The sequence below is a fragment of the Lucilia sericata genome, unplaced genomic scaffold (assembly GCF_015586225.1).
Source record: "Lucilia sericata isolate MDLA Ls3-8-SP2 unplaced genomic scaffold, ASM1558622v1 Contig000260F_arrow, whole genome shotgun sequence".
Taxonomy (NCBI): domain Eukaryota; kingdom Metazoa; phylum Arthropoda; class Insecta; order Diptera; family Calliphoridae; genus Lucilia; species Lucilia sericata.
The window spans coordinates 414,070-436,756 of NW_023994285.1; the positions used below are offsets into that span (position 1 = coordinate 414,070).

General features: G+C 31.7%; 1 protein-coding gene across 7 annotated transcripts; it reads left to right on the forward strand.

Annotated features, from left to right (window-relative positions):
* The first annotated feature begins 752 nt into the window (after positions 1–752).
* On the forward strand, positions 753–21,817 carry LOC119602885 (low-density lipoprotein receptor-related protein 4). Of its 7 annotated transcripts, none has more exons than XM_037954668.1 (14): positions 753–771; positions 4,358–5,431; positions 13,399–14,471; positions 14,528–14,981; positions 15,045–15,166; positions 15,223–15,414; positions 15,482–17,163; positions 17,224–17,798; positions 17,856–18,895; positions 18,955–19,080; positions 19,137–19,254; positions 19,318–19,801; positions 19,863–20,020; positions 20,079–20,210. In XM_037954668.1, exons 3-14 carry the CDS (start codon positions 13,660–13,662, stop codon positions 20,208–20,210), a joined length of 5,895 nt encoding a protein of 1,964 aa, XP_037810596.1. In that variant the 5' UTR covers positions 753–771; positions 4,358–5,431; positions 13,399–13,659. The 7 variants fall into 7 exon arrangements, with proteins under 7 accessions (XP_037810596.1, XP_037810593.1, XP_037810592.1 ...); XM_037954665.1 differs by lacking the exon at positions 753–771 and adding an exon at positions 873–923; XM_037954664.1 differs by lacking the exon at positions 753–771 and adding an exon at positions 918–943.
* Positions 21,818–22,687: the final 870 nt, after the last annotated feature.

Here is a 22,687-nt window from a genome sequence, read left to right on the forward strand (position 1 = left end):
AACTGAACTAGAACTGAACTAGAACTGAACTAGAACTGAACTAGAACTGAACTAGAACTGAACTAGAACTGAACTAGAACTGAACTAGAACTGAACTAGAACTGAACTAGAACTGAACTAGAACTGAACTAGAACTGAACTAGAACTGAACTAGAACTGAACTAGAACTGAACTAGAACTGAACTAGAACTGAACTAGAACTGAACTAGAACTGAACTAGAACTGAACTAGAACTGAACTAGAACTGAACTAGAACTGAACTAGAACTGAACGAACTAGAACTGAACTAGAACTGAACTAGAACTGAACTAGAACTGAACTAGAACTGAACTAACTGAACTCGAACTAGAACTACCTAGAACTGAACTAGAACTAACTAGAACTGAACTAGAACTGAACTAGAACTGAACTAGAACTGACTAGAACTGAAGTAGAACTGAACTAGAACTTATATTGAATGGCAACACGGGAAAGCTGGGTTTCTAGAATCTGGTTAAATAGTTACTTTTTATCTACAAATCGTAATTTTAAATCATTTAACATCCAAATCAACTTAATTTTCACTCAACCTGGTAACCCTTTCAAAAAACAAAATCTTATAAATGGAAAAATTATCACAAGACAGTCACTTAACTAAAGAACACTCGCTCTCTCCCTTCAAATAAAGCTTTACCATACCAAAAAGCTCACGCAAACACTTTCATTGTGTGATAAATTCTCATGCAGCAGCACCCAGCATCAACTAAAAACAAACAACAATACAGAAAGAGAGTAAAAAATTATGAAATGAGATGAAATGCCAACAGAGTGTATAAAAGTTACAGCATCTGTATCTAGAAAATTTTCACAAAAGAATCAATTGTTATCTGTGAGTTACTAAAGAAAGTCATATTTAAAGAAATATATAAATGTTAAGGAAAAAAGTAAAATTTTTGCAAAACAAGTAAATTAAAAAAATATATATTTAAATATTTAAGTTATTTATTAATAACGTAAATAAAATATAACAAAAATTTTCCATAATAAATAATAGAAATGCTATTAAATTATTACCAGAAAAAAAGATATTGTGAAAAAATCCAAATTACAACAGCTGCTCCTACTCCTGAAAAAATTGTTCTTACAAAAATTTAACTAAAGCAAAAAAAGTTTAATAATGAAAATAAAAGTGTATAGAAAAATTAGTTTGATAAAAAATTTAAAGAAAATTTATATATTTTATAAAATTTAATATCTATAGTAAAGAAGAATCTTTTATAAAAAAAATATTTTCCAAAAAAAATTTTGGTACAAAATTATTTTTAATTGAAAAGAAAATTATATATAGATTTTGTGAAGTGCAAAGAAAAGAAACCAAAAAAAAGTATAAAGAAAAAGCACACGCCCTTAGTGTGTACAGGATATTTAAAATAACAACAACAATAACAATATCAACACCAGCAACAACAAAAGTAACCTTACTTGCACACATTCAAACAACTTTTACATCTGTGTTCGACGAGCAACACTCACACAAATTCAAATTACACACAAATCTTTTATACATATTTATACAGTGTTGGGCATGCGTTTAAAAGCAAAAACTTTTTTCTTGTTGTTCCTTTTATTGTGTAAAAAAATACATACATTGATTATGAGAAAAAAGGCGTTTTTAGGTGTAAAACAAATAGTTAGTGGCTAAAATATTAGAAATATTTAAATAAAACGGATTACAGGAACATCATTGAAAATCCGTGTTGTTTAATAGTTTTACTAATCATCAATAATAGATAGAAATGTTACAGGCGCATCTAATAACTGTATAAAATTTAAAATTGCTATGTCAGCGCTTACAGGCCCTCTATTGCGTCATCCTGTGGACTCGCTATCACACTTGGAGGCTTCATGATTTCACAAAGCCAATTCATTACATAGTCAATAACCAATCTTGAATGTTAGTTAGTATGTTAGTTAGTAGTAGTTCGTAGTGTACGTTAGTAGTTAGTTAGTTAGTGTAGTTCTTCGTTAGTTAGTTAGTATTGTTAGTCGTTAGTAGTTAGTTAGTAGTTAGGTAGTTAGTTAGTTAGTTAGTTAGTTTAGTTAGTTAGTTCGTTAGTTAGTTAGTTAGTTAGTAGTTAGTTAGTTAGTTAGTTAGTTAGTTAGTTAGTTAGTTAGTTAGTTAGTTAGTTAGTTAGTTAGTTAGTTAGTTAGTTAGTTAGTTAGTTAGTTAGTTAGTAGTTAGTTAGTTAGTTAGTTAGTTAGTTAGTAGTTAGTTAGTTAGTTAGTTAGTTAGTTAGTTAGTTAGTAGTTAGTTAGTAGTTAGTTAGTTAGTTAGTTAGTTAGTTAGTTAGTTAGTAGTTAGTAGTTAGTTAGTTAGTTAGTTAGTTAGTAGTTAGTTAGTAGTTAGTTAGTTAGTTAGTTAGTTAGTTAGTTAGTTAGTAGTTAGTTAGTTAGTTAGTTAGTTAGTTAGTTAGTTAGTTAGTTAGTTAGTTAGTTAGTTAGTTAGTTAGTTAGTTAGTTAGTTAGTTAGTTAGTTAGTTAGTTAGTTAGTTAGTAGTTAGTTAGTTAGTAGTTAGTAGTTAGTTAGTTAGTTAGTTAGTTAGTTAGTTAGTTAGTTAGTTAGTTAGTTAGTTAGTTAGTAGTTAGTTAGTTAGTTAGTTAGTTAGTTAGTTAGTTAGTTAGTTAGTAGTAGTTAGTTAGTTAGTTAGTTAGTAGTTAGTTAGTTAGTTAGTTAGTTAGTTAGTTAGTTAGTTAGTTAGTTAGTTAGTTAGTTAGTTAGTTAGTTAGTTAGTTAGTTAGTTAGTTAGTTAGTTAGTTAGTTAGTTAGTTAGTTAGTTAGTTAGTTAGTTAGTTAGTTAGTTAGTTAGTTAGTTAGTAGTTAGTTAGTTAGTTAGTTAGTTAGTTAGTTAGTTAGTTAGTTAGTTAGTTAGTTAGTTAGTTAGTTAGTTAGTTAGTTAGTTAGTTAGTTTTAGTTAGTTAGTTAGTTAGTTAGTTAGTTAGTTAGTTAGTTAGTAGTTAGTAGTTAGTTAGTTAGTTAGTTAGTTAGTTAGTTAGTTAGTTAGTTAGTTAGTAGTTAGTAGTTAGTTAGTTAGTTAGTTAGTTAGTTAGTTAGTTAGTTAGTTAGTTAGTTAGTTAGTAGTTAGTTAGTTAGTTAGTTAGTTAGTTAGTTAGTTAGTAGTTAGTTAGTTAGTTAGTTAGTTAGTTAGTTAGTTAGTTAGTTAGTTAGTTAGTTAGTTAGTTAGTTAGTTAGTTAGTTAGTTAGTTAGTTAGTTAGTTAGTTAGTTAGTTAGTTAGTTAGTTAGTTAGTTAGTTAGTTAGTTAGTTAGTTAGTTAGTTAGTTAGTTAGTTAGTTAGTTAGTTAGTTAGTTAGTTAGTAGTTAGTTAGTTAGTTAGTAGTTAGTTAGTTAGTTAGTTAGTTAGTTAGTTAGTAGTTAGTTAGTTAGTTAGTTAGTTAGTTAGTTAGTTAGTTAGTTAGTAGTTAGTTAGTTAGTAGTTAGTTAGTTAGTTAGTTAGTTAGTTAGTTAGTTAGTTAGTTAGTTAGTTAGTTAGTAGTTAGTTAGTTAGTTAGTTAGTTAGTTAGTAGTTAGTTAGTTAGTTAGTTAGTTAGTAGTTAGTAGTTAGTTAGTAGTTAGTTAGTTAGTTAGTTAGTTAGTTAGTTAGTTAGTTAGTTAGTTAGTTAGTTAGTTAGTTAGTTAGTTAGTTAGTTAGTTAGTTAGTTAGTTAGTTAGTTTCGTAGTTAGTTAGTTAGTTAGTAGTTAGTTAGTTAGTTAGTTAGTTAGTTAGTTAGTTAGTTAGTTAGTTAGTTAGTTAGTAGTTAGTTAGTTAGTTAGTTAGTTAGTTAGTTAGTTAGTTAGTTAGTAGTTAGGAGGCCACCCATCATTAGTTCATTGGTTAATAAATAACGCATTCCAAATAATTCTAATTGACAATGTAATGAATTACTTCATAAAATCCAAACTCCCCAGCCCGATGAATATGCAATTTTAGAATATCTAATATTGATAATGTAACATTACAACTGATCAATATTGTTCCGCTTTCTAATTAAATAATGTTGCAAATTCGATACTGTTAGGACAACGAAAGCACGATAACATACGAACGATAGAATATGAAAACATCGGAGGATGAATATTTCGCGTGATTTAGTGAGATGAAGGAAAGATTTTTTTTCTCTTACGGAACAGTGTAAAATTTCGCTAAATATTATATTAAAACTACAAACGTTAAACAAATAATAATACAAAAATCTTTATTAACTCCCATTTTTAAGTGACCTTAAATTTTTCTCATACACTGCTAAAATCTTAAACACACACTAAAACATTTTTGTATTTACAGATTTTTCCATTTTAAAATTTTTTGTTGTTTTTTGTAGATGTGTATTTAAAATATAATCCTAAGAATTGCTAAAAACACACACCGAGAGTAAAAAAAAAGAAACGAAAAACCAAAAACAAGTGAAACGAAACCAAAGCTAAATACAATTTTGTAAAGTGTTTAATTTAAATTGCCAAAAACAAAAAGAAATAATTTAACAAAAATATAAAAATAAATAAAATGTATAGAATTGTTAAAGAATTTATAAAAAATTTAAAATGACGCAACGTGGTTATAAAAGAAGGCGTAAGGGGTAAATGCCGATTCTAAAAAAAGAAATTAATTAAAAATCGGCTAAAACCCTAAAAAACAGCTAAAATTCTCTATGTAACCAAAAACAAGTAATACCAAAAGAAAATATTTTCAAATTATTCTAAAATATAAAAAAATCAAAATATACCAATTTCGTTATATAAATATCGCATAAAAATATAAAACAAAAAGAAACAAACAAAAAAAGGAAGACGCAATTTTTATCTTGGTGACATTGTATAATTGAATAAAAATTCTTACACATAAAACGATACGAAAAAAAGTTTTGAAAAACCAACCAACTCAGCAAATCGTCAACCACCACAACAAAAATAGAAAAACGACAACGATAACACCAACAAAAACAACTACTACGACGAAAGCAACAACAAATACCACAAATAACACCAAAAGAAACACAAGGATATTTAAGGATAAAATAAAAGAAAAGGCTAAAGGAGAAACAGCTAAATAAAAAAATACAACCGAAAAAGAACAAATTATACATTTTTTAAAACACCCACACATCTGTATACGCAGCCGTTGGAGTTTCATTGAATACACACAAACACACACACTCTGCTACAACTACATACACGTACAAACTAACAACAGTTTTTCATAGAATATAAGAAAGATCCTCCAGGAATACATTTATGTACACGATTAAAAATTTTTTGGTGATTTTGTATTGTAAAACTAAACCCAGACGTTATAAGGAAAACGTCCTTCTAGCCATAGACAAACATCAAAAACCCATTTAAGCTCGCTAAAAGGATAATGTTTAAAACATTTGTTTTTGTCATATTTGTGCGTTTGGGTAAGTAATTTTTCTTTTTCATTTCAGTTATAAATAATGTAATTATTTTAAGAGTGTAGGAGTATTACTAAAATGGTTAAAAGGAATTAAAACATAGAGCCAGCCGCTATAGAAGACTCATTTTATTTAGTTATTGTATTACCACATATCTCTGCCTCCTTTAAAAAAAACTCTTCAATTTACAATATAATGACTTTCTTAAGTTACAGTGCAATAATGAATCAGTCAGTCAGTAACGCAAATCGTTTACTTACCTATACTTATATACATCCAAACAATTTCTAGGGTTTCAAATAGCAATGTTCTCGAGAGATAACATCCACGTTTTGGATTCCGAAGATATTGGGAAACTTCAGAAAATCAACAAAGTTACGATTTCATATACACGAGGTTGCCAAATTTTGGGGATGTCTGCACCCGATTTTTATAAAATAAGTAATCGAAAAGAAGGTCTAGTCTATACACTAGACTATTGTCTAGTCTAGACTAGACAATAGACTAGTCTATAGGCAAGACAATAGACTAGTCTATAGACTAGTCTATAGCCTAGTCTAAGAGACCTTCTTAGACTAGGCTATTGTCTAGTCTAGACTAGACAATAGACTAGTCTATAGACTAGACAATAGACTAGTCTATAGACTAGACAATCGACTAGTCTATAGACTAGACAATAGACTAGCCTATAGACTAGACCAACGGTTCCCATGGGGGTCCGCGGACCCCTAGTCTATAGACTAGTCTATTGTCTAGTCTATAGACTAGTCTATTGTCTAATCTATAGTCCATTCTATTGTCTTGTTTATAGACTAGTCTATTGTCTAGTTTATAGATTAGTCTGTCGTCTAGTCTATTGCCTATTCTATAGACTAGTCTGTTGTCTTTTCTATAGTCTATAAGACTTGTATATTTTCTAGACTATAGACTTTATATTCTATACTAGTATATTTTCTAGTCTACTACGACTAGTCTACAGACCAGTCTACTGTCTAGTCTACAGACCAGTCTATTGTCTAGTTCATAGAGTAGTATATTATCTACTCTATAAACTAGTATTTTGTATTGTCAATAGAATAGCCTATCATTTATTCTAAAAACTGGCCTATTGTCTAGTCTATTATCTAGTCTATAAAATAGTATGTTATCTAGTCTACAGACTAGTCTAAAACATAGTATATTGTCTAGTTTATATGTAGACTAGGCAATGCCTATATCTAATTTTGTCACCTCAAGTCACGAACCATTAGGAAAAATTGTTTTTATGGTTTATATAGAGCTATGGTCCTACATAGGCAAAATTATGTACCGAAACAACAAATCCAGAAATTTTTGAGAAAATACGAATATACATACATACATATAAAAATTCTAATTAATTCTAAATTAATTCAATCTATTTCAAATTGAATGGTGGAAAAATGTTTAAATTCAATTTGTAATATATTGAATTAAAACAAATTTTTTATCATTCAGAGGAAATTTAAAAATCAATAGGAATTGTTGAAATTTATTTTAATTTAATTTGTAATAGATTGAATGCAAACAAAATTAATTCATTCAGAAGGATTTTAACATTGTTTAGGAATTAATTCATCCTTTAGGAATTAACCACATCGAAAGCTTTAAGAATTAATTCTAGGAATTAAATCATAGGAATTGAGTTTAAAGAATGGTAAATTCTATTTATAAAAGGAGTATTATTTAAGGTTTGTTTTTGTTTTTTTTTTTATTGTATATATGTGTGTATGTAGACACATACATATGTATCTACATTCGTGTGCCTCTTCTTAGTCAAGGACAGAACAACACTTTTCATTTTACATAAAAAAACACTCACAACTTTATATTTTTACAGTTCTTCAATACTGTTGTTTTAATATTATGTATTTGTACATATTTATGTACATATGTAAAATCGTGTGTTTTTATGTTGCAATTTACTTTTCTTTTGAATTGAATGATGCCAGCTGAAATGTAATCTCGCAGTTACAAATTTATACATACATATGTACATACAAACCTAACTTGTATATAGCTTGGAATACCGTATTAAAAATTGACCCGTTTTTTGCTTCTCTTCAATTTGTTCGTTTGTTTATTTGTGGTAGAGACAATAAACTTCGCATTGAATCGCAAGACATCGTTTGACAAAACGATACAAACGAACTTCAATTAATTAAAAAAGGCAATACAAATGTATGGAGAACAAAAAAAATTCACGCACTCATAGAGAAAAATGAAACAAGGACAAGACTCCTTTTCTGTATGGTTCATTGATGTATTTATGTTTCTTTTTTATTATTGTTGTTACTGCTCTTGTTTTTTTACTACTTTTGAGTTGGCTTTCTCAGACATTGTGAATTTTTTTTTTTACTTCTATTATTATGTATTTATTAGAGTTCTAAAAACTTCGTGTCCTGTAAACTTTCGAATTTGTGGTATATCCTGTCTTCGGATCCATTGACTCTTGTTGAACTGCTAGGATTCATTAGTTTTTGTTGATTATTTCAAGTTATAAAAATAAGAAAAAGGAACTATTTACATATAAATCTGATTTTATACTCACATGCATTCTTTTTATCTTACATATATATATGTATAATATACATGAAAAAATATTATAATGCTGTTTTATAATAATGTTCATAACTCATAAAATAAAAAACAATAATAATGGCATTACACTCACATTTAACTACACCATTATACTAAGAATTTCATCCAACTAAATAGACCGACAGGCCAAAATTATGAATTAAATCAATTCATTATAAACCTGGGGCTTAGCACGTCATAAAATCAAAGTATGTTCCGAAAACTCTTCAAAACTCATAAAACAAATACATATATGTTTTTTAGAACGAAACTAAACTAGAACTGAACTAAAATTGTACTAGAACTGAACTAGAACTGAACTAGAACTGAACTAGAACTGAACTAGAACTGAACTAGAACTGAATAACTGAACTGAACTGAAACTAGAACTGAACTGAACTAGAACTGAACTAGAACTGAACTAGAACTGAACTAGAACTGAACTAGAACTGAACTAGAACTGAACTAGAACTGAACTAGAACTGAACTAGAACTGAACTAGAACTGAACTAGAACTGAACTAGAACTGAACTAGAACTGAACTAGAACCGAACTAGAACTGAACTAGAACTGAACTAGAACTGAACTAGAACTGAACTAGAACTGAACTAGAACTGAACTAGAAACTGAACTAGAACTGAACTAGAACTGAACTAGAACTGAACTATAACTGAACTAGAACTGAACTAGAACTGAACTAGAACTGAACTAGAACTGAACTAGAACTGAACTAGAACTGAACTAGAACTGAACTAGAACTGAACTAGAACTGAACTAGAACTGAACTAGAACTGAACAAGAATGAACTAGAACTGAACTAGAACTGAACTAGAACTGAACTAGAACTGAACTAGAACTGAACTAGAACTGAACTAGAACTGAACTAGAACTGAACTAGAACTGAACTAGAACTGAACTAGAACTGAACTAGAACTGAACTAGAAATGAACTAGAACTGAACTAGAACTGAACTAGAACTGAACTAGAACTGAACTAGAACTGAACTAGAACTGAACTAGAACTGAACTAGAACTGAACTAGAACTGAACTAGAACTGAACTAGAACTGAACTAGAACTGAACTAGAACTGAACTAGAACTGAACTAGAACTGAACTAGAACTGAACTAGAACTGAACTAGAACTGAACTAGAACTGAACTAGAACTGAACTAGAACTGAACTAGAACTGAACTAGAACTGAACTAGAACTGAACTAGAACTGAACTAGAACTGAACTAGAACTGAACTAGAACTGAACTAGAACTGAACTAGAACTGAACTAGAACTGAACTAGAACTGAACTAGAACTGAACTAGAACTGAACTAGAACTGAACTAGAACTGAACTAGAACTGAACTAGAACTGAACTAGAACTGAACTAGAACTGAACTAGAACTGAACTAGAACTGAACTAGAACTGAACTAGAACTGAACTAGAAACTAGAACTGAACTAAACTGAACTAGAACTGAACTAGAACTGAACTAGAACTGAACTGAACTAGAACTGAACTGAACTGAACTGAACTGAACTGAACTGAACTAGAACTGAACTGAACTGAACTGAACTGAACTGAACTAGAACTGAACTGAACTGAACTGAACTAGAACTGAACTGAGCTAGAACTGAACTGAACTAGAACTGAACTATAACTGAACTAGAACTGAACTATAACTGAACTAGAACTGAACTAGAACTGAACTAGAACTGAAAAACTGAACTAGAACTGAACTAGAACTGAACTAGAACTGAACTAGAACTGAACTAGAATGAACTAGAACTGAACTAGAACTGAACTAGAACTGAACTAGAACTGAACTAGAACTGAACTAGAACTGAACTAGAACTGAACTAGAACTGAACTAGAACTGAACTAGAACTGAACTAGAACTGAACTAGAACTGAACTAGAACTGAACTAGAACTGAACTAGAACTGAACTAGAACTGAACTAGAACTGAACTAGAACTGAACTAGAACTGAACTAGAACTGAACTAGAACTGAACTAGAACTGAACTAGAACTGAACTAGAACTGAACTAGAACTGAACTAGAACTGAACTAGAACTGAACTAGAACTGAACTAGAACTGAACTAGAACTGAACTAGAACTGAACTAGAACTGAACTAGAACTGAACTAGAACTGAACTAGAACTGAACTAGAACTGAAACTAGAACTGAACTAGAACTGAACTAGAACTGAACTAGAACTGAACTAGAACTGAACTAGAACTGAACTAGAACTGAACTAGAACTGAACTAGAACTGAACTAGAACTGAACTAGAACTGAACTAGAACTGAAAAAACTGAACTAGAACTGAACTAGAACAGAACTAGAACTGAACTAGAACTGAACTAGAACTGAACTAGAACTGAACTAGAACTGAACTAGAACTGAACTAGAACAGAACTAGAACTGAACTAGAACTGAACTAGAACTGATCTTGAACTGAACTAGAACTGAACTAGAACTGAACTAGAACTGAACTAGAACTGAACTAGAACTGAACTAGAACTGAACTAGAACTGAACTAGAACTGAACTAGAACTGAACTAGAACTGAACTAGAACTGAACTAGAACTGAACTAGAACTGAACTAGAACTGAACTAGAACTGAACTAGAATGAACTAGAACTGAACTAGAACTGAACTAGAACTGAACTAGAACTGAACTAGAACTGAACTAAACTGAACTAGAACTGAACTAGAACTTAACAATTTCTTATGTTGCATATACTAATTCCTATAAACATGACCATTTGAATGTATTTCATCTTAGTCTTATCTATTTTAGAAAATGTCGATTTAATTTCGGTGTTAGAATTATTTTTAGCCGTAAACATCGAATCTAAAATTCACTTTTTTATTTACATAAATTCAGATTACAAGCATATTTATCAATTCTATGTACATCTGGTTTTGTTTAATTAGATGGTTTCTTTAAAAGGTATTTCAGAAATAGTAAAATTTCATAAAACATTCGAATTCGTTTTTATTGAAACGACTTTAAGAGGTTGGGTTCAAAGTTTTATACAGCTCCTCCTGTCGAAAATCGCAGTTCATCACAGCATCATATAAGTGGACAACTCGACAGTTATATCTTATTGATTTATATAGCTTTTTAATTGAATCAAGAATTTAAATACTCTTAGATTTTTCACCATTTTATATATTTCTAGTTTATCTTTAGGCAGATTAAAATTTGAACATTAAACATATAAATAATATGAAATATAAATATACACATATTTTAATATAAAATTACAGTAGTAAAATTACCATTAAAGTACGTGCAGAATACATATATGTATGTAAATGTTTTCACTAAATCTTCATATTTAATTCTCATATCTTCAATAACTTTAAAATTAAAAAAAGGGAAAAATTCATTAATCTTCACGAATTTTTATATCCATTCGTACGCGCAGATTTGTTCATGCGCATTTGAACACTTCAATATGAATGAGATTGTTTTGTTTGAAGCAATAATTTTAACATTGAACATATAGAGTATATAGATAGATGCTGCCTGGCTAAAGAGGCTGGATGTAGAGATGGGATAAAAGTAAAAATATGTATCTCTTATAGTATTGTTGTGTTTTCTAGACAATTGACTAAAACCGTTTTTTTTTTTTTTTTTTTTAATTCTATGTATAGACTCACATACAACTAAAACTTTTAAGTTCTGCTGTAAGTGTATATGTGTTTGTATCTGTGTGTAAATATGTTACTAAAAAAGCTTAGTTGGCATTCATTCATTCATTAAAACGTAGAGTGTAAGGTTAGGGTTGAGACTGACTCCCTTTTTGCTCCAAACATACACCAAACGAACTTAAAAAGGAAATAATAAAATTCGAAAGCTTTTAGTATACGTTTTTACGAAGATATCTCGATGAAAAGTAATCAGTAAAAAATATTCGTTATTCTAGTTTTTTTTTTTTGCTAGCTATTTCATGAATTTCTTTTTCTTTGAAACTTGAAAAGTGAGTTGCTCCATCATTATTTACTCGTTACATTTTTATTTTGAGAAATTGTAATTATCAACCCACTTACTATATACTGTATATCTACTTATTCTTATACATACATAAGTATGTATTTGTATACTTACATACATATATAAAGCTACGAATACATATATAACATTTTTGCCAATTATTATTGTTGTAAACCTACACCTTGATTTTTGTTATTTTTATATTGAATAAAGCTTTGGATACATTATTTAGGAGTTGAAATTTGTTGTTAAAAGAAAATTCATAACTAATTATATTATTTATTAAATTTTTTACTTAAAAAAACATGTTGTCACTTTATAAACCACTTAAAATTGTTATTTGTCAATTTAAACCTTTTTAATATAATTTAATTTATTTCGTCTTAAGTTGTTGTATGTAACCCACCCACGCACTAGATAAAAATAAATACAATAGAGATAAAATGTTAGAAAAACGCCCTAATCAAACAGGACGAATTTTGTCATTATTTACACAAAAAATTTGTGTAAATATTTTCTTTTAGCAATTACCCTCTATATCAAAACTTAAACTAATACAACTGTTGCAGCTCTAGTTCTAGTTCAGTTCTAGTCAGTTCTAGTTCAGTTCTAGTTCAGTTCTCTAGTTCAGTTCTAGTTCAGTTCTAGTTCAGTTCTAGTTCAGTTCTAGTTCAGTTCTAGTTCAGTTCTAGTTCAGTTCTAGTTCAGTTCTAGTTCAGTTCTAGTTCAGTTCTAGTTCAGTTCTAGTTCAGTTCTAGTTCAGTTCTAGTTCAGTTCTAGTTCAGTTCTAGTTCAGTTCTAGTTCAGTTCTAGTTCAGTTCTAGTTCAGTTCTAGTTCAGTTCTAGTTCAGTTCTAGTTCAGTTCTAGTTCAGTTCTAGTTCAGTTCTAGTTCAGTTCTAGTTCAGTTCTAGTTCAGTTTCTAGTTCAGTTCTAGTTCAGTTCTAGTTCAGTTCTAGTTCAGTTCTAGTTCAGTTCTAGTTCAGTTCTAGTTCAGTTCTAGTTCAGTTCTAGTTCAGTTCTAGTTCAGTTCTAGTTCAGTTCTAGTTCAGTTCTAGTTCAGTTCTAGTTCAGTTCTAGTTCAGTTCTAGTTCAGTTCTAGTTCAGTTCTAGTTCAGTTCTAGTTCAGTTCTAGTTCAGTTCTAGTTCAGTTCTAGTTCAGTTCTAGTTCAGTTCTAGTTCAGTTCTAGTTCAGTTCTAGTTCAGTTCTAGTTCAGTTCTAGTTCAGTTCTAGTTCAGTTCTAGTTCAGTTCTAGTTCAGTTCTAGTTCAGTTCTAGTTCAGTTCTAGTTCAGTTCTAGTTCAGTTTTAAATAAATATCCTCAAATCTATAATAAATATTAATAAAACAAATCAACCTTCTTTTCACCTTTCTTTCAGTTCTTGGTGATGATGGCGAACCCCATACTCCTATGCATGGTTTTAATTCAAAAATAAAATTTGGTTCAATAGTTAAATACCCCAAATATCCGAAACACGTACTAGGTCCTACGGTTTATTCGAAAGAACATGTCGTGGCTCACAATCCCCAACAGCTCCACCAATTACGAACGGCTGGTGGTGGTGGAAATAATGGCGGAAGTGCTGGTAGTACAGCCGGCGGCGGGGGTAGTGTAGGGGGGGAAACATAATAAGTTAAATATGAAACAAATTATAAAACAACAAATGCATCACATAAAGGAATACGATGATTTGGATATAAATGTTGAACATGATTATGAGGACTATCATGTACATCCTTCGTATGGACCACCCCATGATATCGACGAAGATATGTACGAACCCATATCACCACAATTTACACCGGAAGTGGGCAATGGATTGAAAGTGGGAAAGATAGGTTCGCGCAGTGGTGGCGGTAGCCGTACTGATCTGTATGGTGTGCGTGATGGTACTGTGAGTCGTGGTCTCGAAATGTCGCGTGGTCGAGATGGTTTTATGAATTTGTTACATGTTAAGAACAAAGTATTTCGCCCACATATAAATCACATTACTCTGTATGATCGCGAACAAGATCGTTTGAGTCAAAGTGATTCATTTAGTAATCATTGTCAGAATATGTGTGGTGAAATGCAATTGCAGTGCCAGACGAAATGCAATTGTATACCGTTAGGTGAACGTTGTGATAAAGTTCCTCAGTGTGAAGATGGTTCCGACGAATGGGATTGCGATGCAGTTGATGAGATGGTGACAAAACTCACGAGAGAATGTGAACAGACGGGTTTGCATATTATGTGTCCAAAAACATTTCGTTGTATTAATAAAGATTGGCTGTGTGATGGTGATGATGATTGTGGAGATTACTCTGATGAAACGCAGTGTGGTGAAAGGGTGGATTGTTTGGATGATCAATTTGAGTGCGGCAATGGATTTTGTATACCAAAACCTTGGGTGTGTGATGGTGAAAATGATTGCAAGGACTTCACAGACGAAGGTCATTGTAATCGCACCAGGTGGGTGTAAAATTAATAATTCTGGAAATGGTTATTATTAATGCTGTATATTTTAGATGTTCCAGCGAACACTTTTCTTGCAACGATGGTTACTGCATTTCCATAGCATTTCGATGTGATGGCGAGCAGGATTGCAGCGACAATTCTGATGAAATTAAATGTCCTGCTGTTATTAATAGTTGTCCAGAAGGTGAATTCAAGTGCCGTGGTGGTCTAGGTGGTGCAGGTGGTCCTGGCGGTAGATGCATATTATCACGCTTCCGCTGTGATGGCGATAACGACTGTGGTGATTGGAGTGATGAAGAGAATTGTCCGCAGAAACCTTCTCAATGTACTTCCAGCGAATTTAAATGTGCCGATGGTACTTGTATTCCTATGCGCTGGAAATGTGATAAAGAACAAGATTGTGATGGAGGCGAAGATGAAAATGAGTGTGGCAACATGAATTCGGCTGTGTCTACCACCTGTGGTGCAGATGAGTTTACTTGCAACAATGGACGTTGTATTTTGGTATGAAACAACTATTTTCCTTTCTTTTACATTTAAAATATAATATTTGAAAATTTTCTCTAGCGTACCTGGCTTTGTGATGGTTATCCCGATTGTTCCTCAGCTGAGGATGAAGTCGATTGTCATTTGCAATGTGATCCGGGTCAATTTCTTTGTCCGGCTAAAAAGAACATCACCAACCTGAAGTAAGTTTAATAATATGAATGTCTAAACATTATTTTCATATGCTGGTCCGTTACAGAATATGCGTTCATCAAAAGCATGTCTGCGATGGACAAAACGACTGTCCTCTGGGTGAGGATGAGATCAATTGTCCACATTATCGTGAATGTGAGCCGGGTAGCAAATGTGAACAATTATGTGTAACCAGTCCTAGAGGTCGGGAAGAATGTGCTTGCCGTTTGGGTTTCCTTATGAATTCTAATAAGAAAAAGTTAGTATTTAATAAAAACATTTAATTTCATCAATCAATTAAATTATTTCTGTCTCACTATTTTAAGCTGCACCGATATTGATGAATGCCAGTATTTAACCAATCCTGTATGCTCTCAGAAATGTCAAAACACCCATGGCTCATTTATTTGTTCCTGCGAGAGCGGCTATGTTTTGCGTCCCGACTTACGTACTTGTAAAGCCTTAGGAGGCGCCATGACTTTGATTGTAGCTAATCGCTGGGATATCAGACGTGTAACATTACGCAATAATCGTTATGCCGCTGTCGTTAAGGGTCTACATAACGCCATCGCTTTAGATTATCATTATAAGAAGGGTTTATTATTTTGGTCCGATATTTCAACAGATGTTATTAAAATGGTTTATATCAATGGAACGCGTGTAAGGGATTTAATAAAATGGGGCCTAGAGTCTCCCGGTGGTATAGCAGTAGACTGGATACACGATTTATTGTTCTGGACTGATTCAGGCACTAGAAGAATTGAGGTTTCTAACTTTGATGGCACCTTAAGGTCTGTGATTGTTGCCAATGATTTAGATAAACCGCGTGCTATTGTTGTGCATCCCGGAGAGGCCATGGTATTTTGGACGGACTGGGGCCCTAATCCAAAAATAGAACGAGCTTATATGGATGGCTCCCAAAGGCAGGTCATTATTTCTAAAGGAGTGACTTGGCCCAACGGTCTCACGATCGATTATCCCAGCCACAAACTCTACTGGGCTGATGCCAAACAACATGCTATAGAATGTTCCAATTTGGATGGTTCCAATAGGGCGAAAATCCTTAGTACACATCTACCTCATCCCTTTGCTATGACCATATTCGAAGACACAATGTACTGGACAGATTGGAATACCAAAACCGTATCGGCTGCTAATAAAATAACGGGTAAAGGTTTCAGTTCAATACACGAAAATTTCCATTTCCCCATGGACATTCATGCCTATCATCCAGCTCGTCAGCCTGAATATGAGGATCATTGTCAGAAGGATAGGCGTGGCCTGAGAGGAGGATGTTCTCACTTGTGTCTTCCTAATAAAAATTCCAGACGCTGTGGTTGTCCTATAGGTTTAACCCTAAAAGGAGATGGCAAGAGTTGTAAAAGTGCACCAGATGAATTGATTTTGGTAGCTCGACGAAAAGATATACGTTTAAGACAATTGATGGGTAAACCTTCTTCCTCGGCAGACGTCGATATGATAATACCATTGGATAACTTAAAACATGCAGTGGCACTGGATTGGTCTAGTGACACAGATACTATATATTGGACGGATGTCGAAAGAAGCACTATCAATAAGGCCCATCTCAATGGCAGCTTTCAGCAGAAGGTTATACACTCCAATCTTGTGGGTCCAGCTGGCTTGGCTTACGACTGGCTAACCGATAAACTTTACTGGACAGACCAAATTACATATCGCATCGAAGCTGCCACCACTAATGGTAAAATGCGCACTTTATTGGTGTGGGAAAATCTGGAAAAGCCTAGAGATATTGTTGTCAACCCTATGGATGGTGTGATGTATTGGACAGACTGGGGTAATCCGGCCATGATAGAGACGGCTCATATGGATGGTAAAAATCGTAAAGTAGTTCTGTCTACCAATATCAAGTGGCCTAACGGCTTGGCTATAGACTATGAGCAACAGAAACTATATTTTGTTGACGGTGGCACTAAGTCATTGGAAAATATAAATTTCGATGGTTCCGGTCGTAAAGTGTTAGTGGGTAAGTTTATTTTGTGGCAAGAAAAATTTTTGTATTTTAATTTTAAACCTTTTTCTGCAGGTGATTTATCTCATCCCTTTGGCTTGGATGTTAGCGGCTCTCGTGTCTACTGGACCGACTGGGACACCAAATCTGTATCCAGTGCTGACAAAATGACCGGCAAAGACATAACCACCGTTATAGCCAATACTAGTGATCTAATGGATATCACCATTTTCCACCGATCACGCCGAAGGATACGAAATGCTTGTGACAGTGCTAACGGTGGCTGTTCGCATTTATGTCTACTCAATCCCTCAGGATATACCTGTGCCTGTCCTGTTGGGGTAGCCATTAAAGAAGATGGTCACACCTGTTCTTCTGGACCCAGTTCGTATATACTATTTGCTCATCGCGTGGATATTAGACAAATATCTTTGGATTTCGATCATTTGGTGGATGTAGTTTTGCCTTTGCCATCAATTTCCAATGCTGTTGCTTTGGATGTGGATAGAAAAACGGGCGTTATCTATTGGTCGGATACTATAGAAGATGTTATCATGCGTTCTACACCCGATGGTTTGAATGTCAGTCGTGTTATTTATGAGACGATAGATAATCCCGATGGTTTGGTTATAGATTCAGTGGGTAGAATGGTAAGTGATGTGATTTCTTTTTATAAGTAGACAGTTAAATTTCTATATTCCTCTCAGATATATTGGGCTGATGCTGGTCGTCACACCATTGAAGTCTCCACATTAGATGGCAAACATCGTCATCTTATAGCCTGGAAAGATTTAGAGGCTCCTCGTGGTTTGGCTTTGGACTATGAAGCTGGTTTTCTTTTCTGGACTGATTGGGGACATTATCGCAAAATCGAACGCGCTCATATGGATGGTGAAAATCGCCAACGTATTGTTACCTCCAATTTGGGTTGGCCCAATGGTTTATCTTTGGATCTGAAAACAAAACGCATTTATTGGGTTGATGCCCAGTTGAAAACTATCGACTCTTGTGATTATACCGGCAATCATCGTAAATTGATTATGGCTTATTTGCAACATCCCTACGCATTAGCTTTAACCGATAATTATATCTATTGGACAGACTGGAAATCTAAGGCTTTACATATGACTGATCGCAGCAATGTTACCGATCGAAGAGATGTTATGACCAATATCGATGGTTTAATGGACATTAAAGTTATTTCTACTAACACGTCGTTACCTGAAAATGTTTGTGGCCTCAATAACGGAGGCTGTTCGCAACTATGTCTACGCAATCCGTCCGGTTTTTCGTGCAAATGTTCCATAGGCCTAAAGTTGAGAAATGGTAGTCTAACAGAATGTGAATATTTACCCGAAGATTATCTCTTGATTGCTTTGCGTTCGGGCATTGGTATGATTTCTCTGAACACTCCTGATCTTATGGATGTGGTATTACCAGTAAAAGAGGTGCATGGTGCCGTTGTCTTGGACTACCACTATCGCAAACATTGGCTTTATGTGGCCGATGTTAATTTGGATGTTATAAGACGTATAAATTTATTAAATTTGGCCGATAGCAAAGATATTGTAACGAATCTATTAACACCTAATGGTTTGGCGGTAGATTGGATAGCAGACAATTTGTATTGGTCCGATTCAGATCACAAGGTTATAGAGGTAGCACGTTTAGATGGTTCGTGTCGCAAGCAACTAATAACAGATGATTTGGGAGATCCACGTTCTTTAATAGTACATCCTAAAAAAGGGTACGTAGGATAAACAAGTTGATTGAAAGGTTGGTTACTTAATAATAATTTTGTTATAGCTATTTGTTTTGGGCCGACTGGGAAACACCCTCCAGAATTGAACGTAGTTTACTAGATGGCTCTAATCGCACTGTTATAGTCAGCAATAATCTGGGCTTTCCTACGGGCTTAACATTGGACTTTGAGTAAGTTAATTATGGTTTTTGAGAAGTAAATATATTAATTTTATTTTCCTTCATAGAAACCGGCGTTTGCTGTGGGCGGATGCTTTGGAGGATAATATTGGTCAAGTGGACTTCAATGGCAAACGTCGTACTGTCTTAGTAGCATTTGCACCTCATCCCTTTGGCTTAACTATGGTTGGTTAAAGTTAAAATTTAATGAAAAAGTTTTGTATTTATTTTATGTTCTTTTTTTTTAAGTTTGAAAACAACATCTATTGGACTGATTGGTATAATAAATCAGTTTTTCGTGCTTATCGCAAAGGCTCTATGGGCTCAAAATATTCCCAACCGGTTGAAATACGAGATGCTCTCAGTGGTGCTTTGGATATTAGAGCTGTTTCACGCAAACGACAATCTGAAGATTGGAATCAATGCTCTCAAGATAATGGCGGTTGTACACATTTGTGTCTTTATCGTGGCTCTAATTATACCTGTGCTTGTCCGGATCGTCCAGATGGCAGAGAATGTTTAACCATACCACGCTACTATATACCTAGAAGAGGTGGAGATCCCATAGTCGATGATTTGGATGAGGTAACGGAAACGGATAATACTCTTAATCAAGATGATTTCGAAGAAGATTTTCGTGTGGCCGATCCCTTATTGGACATGAAGTTAATCATTGTTATAGCCACAATTATAGCTTTGATATTCCTATTCGTTATGATAGCTTTGGTTATATGTAAGTTTTAGAAGTAGTTTAAAGCAGAAAATTGATATTTTATAAGTTTGTTTTATGCTAGATATGATAACACCCGCCAAACATCCGAAACCGAAAAGACACTCTAGAGGCTCCAGTCGTTCGGTATTGACATTTTCCAACCCCAACTATAATGTGGATGGCACACCCATGGAACCCAAAACTACAATATGGAAACGTTTTAAAAACGATAGATCACATGTAAGTTTAAGAAAAACTAAAATATTTGTTATTTTATTGAAATAATGAATTCATTTAGGAACGTGTATATGAAGAGCGCAGTCTAACAACGGAAACCGCTTCCTCTAGTCTATTTGTACCAACACCCTCACCTTCGGCCTCGCCCTCTGTCAATAAGATACAATTGTCTACTTTATCAACAATAACGTAAAAATTTTTTTAAACTCAACTAACACATACACAATTAAAAACTTGCGAATTGTTATATGGAATTCAAAATAGTATTTATGTATATGGATCTCATATCATAATTTTTTTTTTTTATTTGTTAAAGTATAGTTTAACTAGAAGAAACCAAACTTTTAAATTGCTGCTTTCGGCTTTACACAGCCTAAAAGTATACATCTCCTTTCATAAAATGACAGTATTTAAAATTGTTCTAATTAATTTAAACCAAGATGCCAAGATCTCTAAATGAATTTCGTAAAACAAGCAATTATCTCTGGAACTTTTCTTTTTCTTTTAAGAAAAAAAATTTAAATTATTTAAAAAGATATTTTAACTTATAAACCCTTTATAAAACTGTCGTCTTCTTAACACTTTAAATGTTTTTTTTATTTTTCATAACAAAAATTCTTAAAAAATATCTTAAAGATATATAACTCGAAAAAAAATTTAATAATTGTTTTAAACATAATAAATGTTTTCTCTTAAAATTTCAAATTATTTATTTATTATAAAATTATTTCTTAAACATTTGTTACATTTATTATATAAAAAAATATCTAAAAGATATTTTTAAAACAAAAATTTTTTTATTTTTTTTTTTATTAAAAATTTTTAAACATTAAAAACATCCAAAGTTTGTTGAAAATATTGAAAAAACAAACAACAATAACAATAAAACTAAGGTTTAAAAAAATAAATAGTTTAAACGTGTTGACTTTTTTTTAAATACAACAAGTTTCTAAACATGTTTATAAACATTTTTCCTTTAATTTAAATTTCTTTAAATGTTGTTAAACAACTTTATGTATTTTGCCTTTATTTATATATAATGCCTCCACTTCTATTTAAATTTATAAATTAAGGACGAAATATCAAACTGTTTAGCAACATTTAAAGCTGCTCATTATGAGATCTTCGCAACATGATGCAGGCTTTAATATGATTTCAAATACATTATGATGCCTATAAAGAAAAGCTTGTTTGGCAACACAAGACAAATATTTATAAACTTTTAAAGAAACCATTTGTCACTAAAAACAACAACAATAGTGTGCAAAAAAGGCAAATATTCCACTCAATTTTCGTCTGGAATTTTAAAAAACATTGCAGAAACATTGTTTATGAAAGTTCTTAATAAAATATTGCCAATTTGCCAACTAGTTTGTTTTCATAAAAAGCAGTTACTCTAAACTAGTCGATTACTATTATATATTTTAGGCTTCATGTTTAACAACATGTTGCTGAAACATGACTAAAGGTCTTTTATTGAAGATGTTATTATAAATCTTAAATCTTCTTAATCAAACGATTTCTTAATATACATATAAAGTTTTTATAAACTCTTCATTTTATATAAAAGTCGAAACTCTAGCAACATGTTGCTGAAAAGTAATAAAAATTTATAAATTTTTGAAAATACTTTTCAATAGAAAAATGTATACCTTTTTTACTTGTCGAACTTTTAAACCATTTTAAACCTTAGTTAAATTTTTTTAAACACCCAAAACAAAAAGAAACGTAAAAGATAAAACCCTTATTAATTATAAACAAAAAAAACTTTTTAAATTAAAAACAACAAATAAATTGAATAATAATAATAATGAAAAAAAATTCTATGTGAATTCTTGTGCCAAAATAAGAAAAAAATATATAAAAACAAGAAGAAAAACCCCAAAAAAACTAAAATTGTTGTAAACAACAAAAAACTAAATTTAATATTAATGTAAATTACATATACATAAACATATACATAAAATGAAAATGTATATTTTTTTTAATTTTTTTATTTCCAAAGAAAATAAGAATAAAACAGAAAATAGATGTAAACTAACAAAAAACACAAACAGGATTTAAATTTAAAATAAAAACAAAACAAATTCCAGTGATTTAAGGCAAAAGAAAAACCAAAATAATATCAAATATTAAACTTTTTAAATTCCTTTAAATTTTCTAAAAATAATTATAAACAAAAAAAAACTCACTAGGAATGTAAAATTATTGATTTATTACAAAATCTTTTTTTTTATAAATTTAAAAACAAAAATGTATATAAAAAAACAAAAAACTAATAAAATTTAATAATAAAAGAAAAAATTATTAAACTTAAACTGTAAATAGATGTTATATGTATTTTTAATGTAAATGTATATGTATTTTCCGATATTTACTACAACAACTAAAACAAAACAAAAAAAACACTAACAAAAATTTATTATAAAGAAAAAAAAATCTATTTGTTAGCAACCGTTAAAACTGGAAATCGAAAATAATACAATACAATTGTTACGAGTCCATACCAAAACATAACATCTATTAGGGGCTCAATTCATGTTATGTTTATAAGATGCCTTCTAGCAATTATGGTTGTATTTTGATTCGATTTCCCTCAACAACAACAACAACAACTTAACTCTCCATGATAAAATGTAAATTTTCAAAAAAAAATAATAATAATAAAAA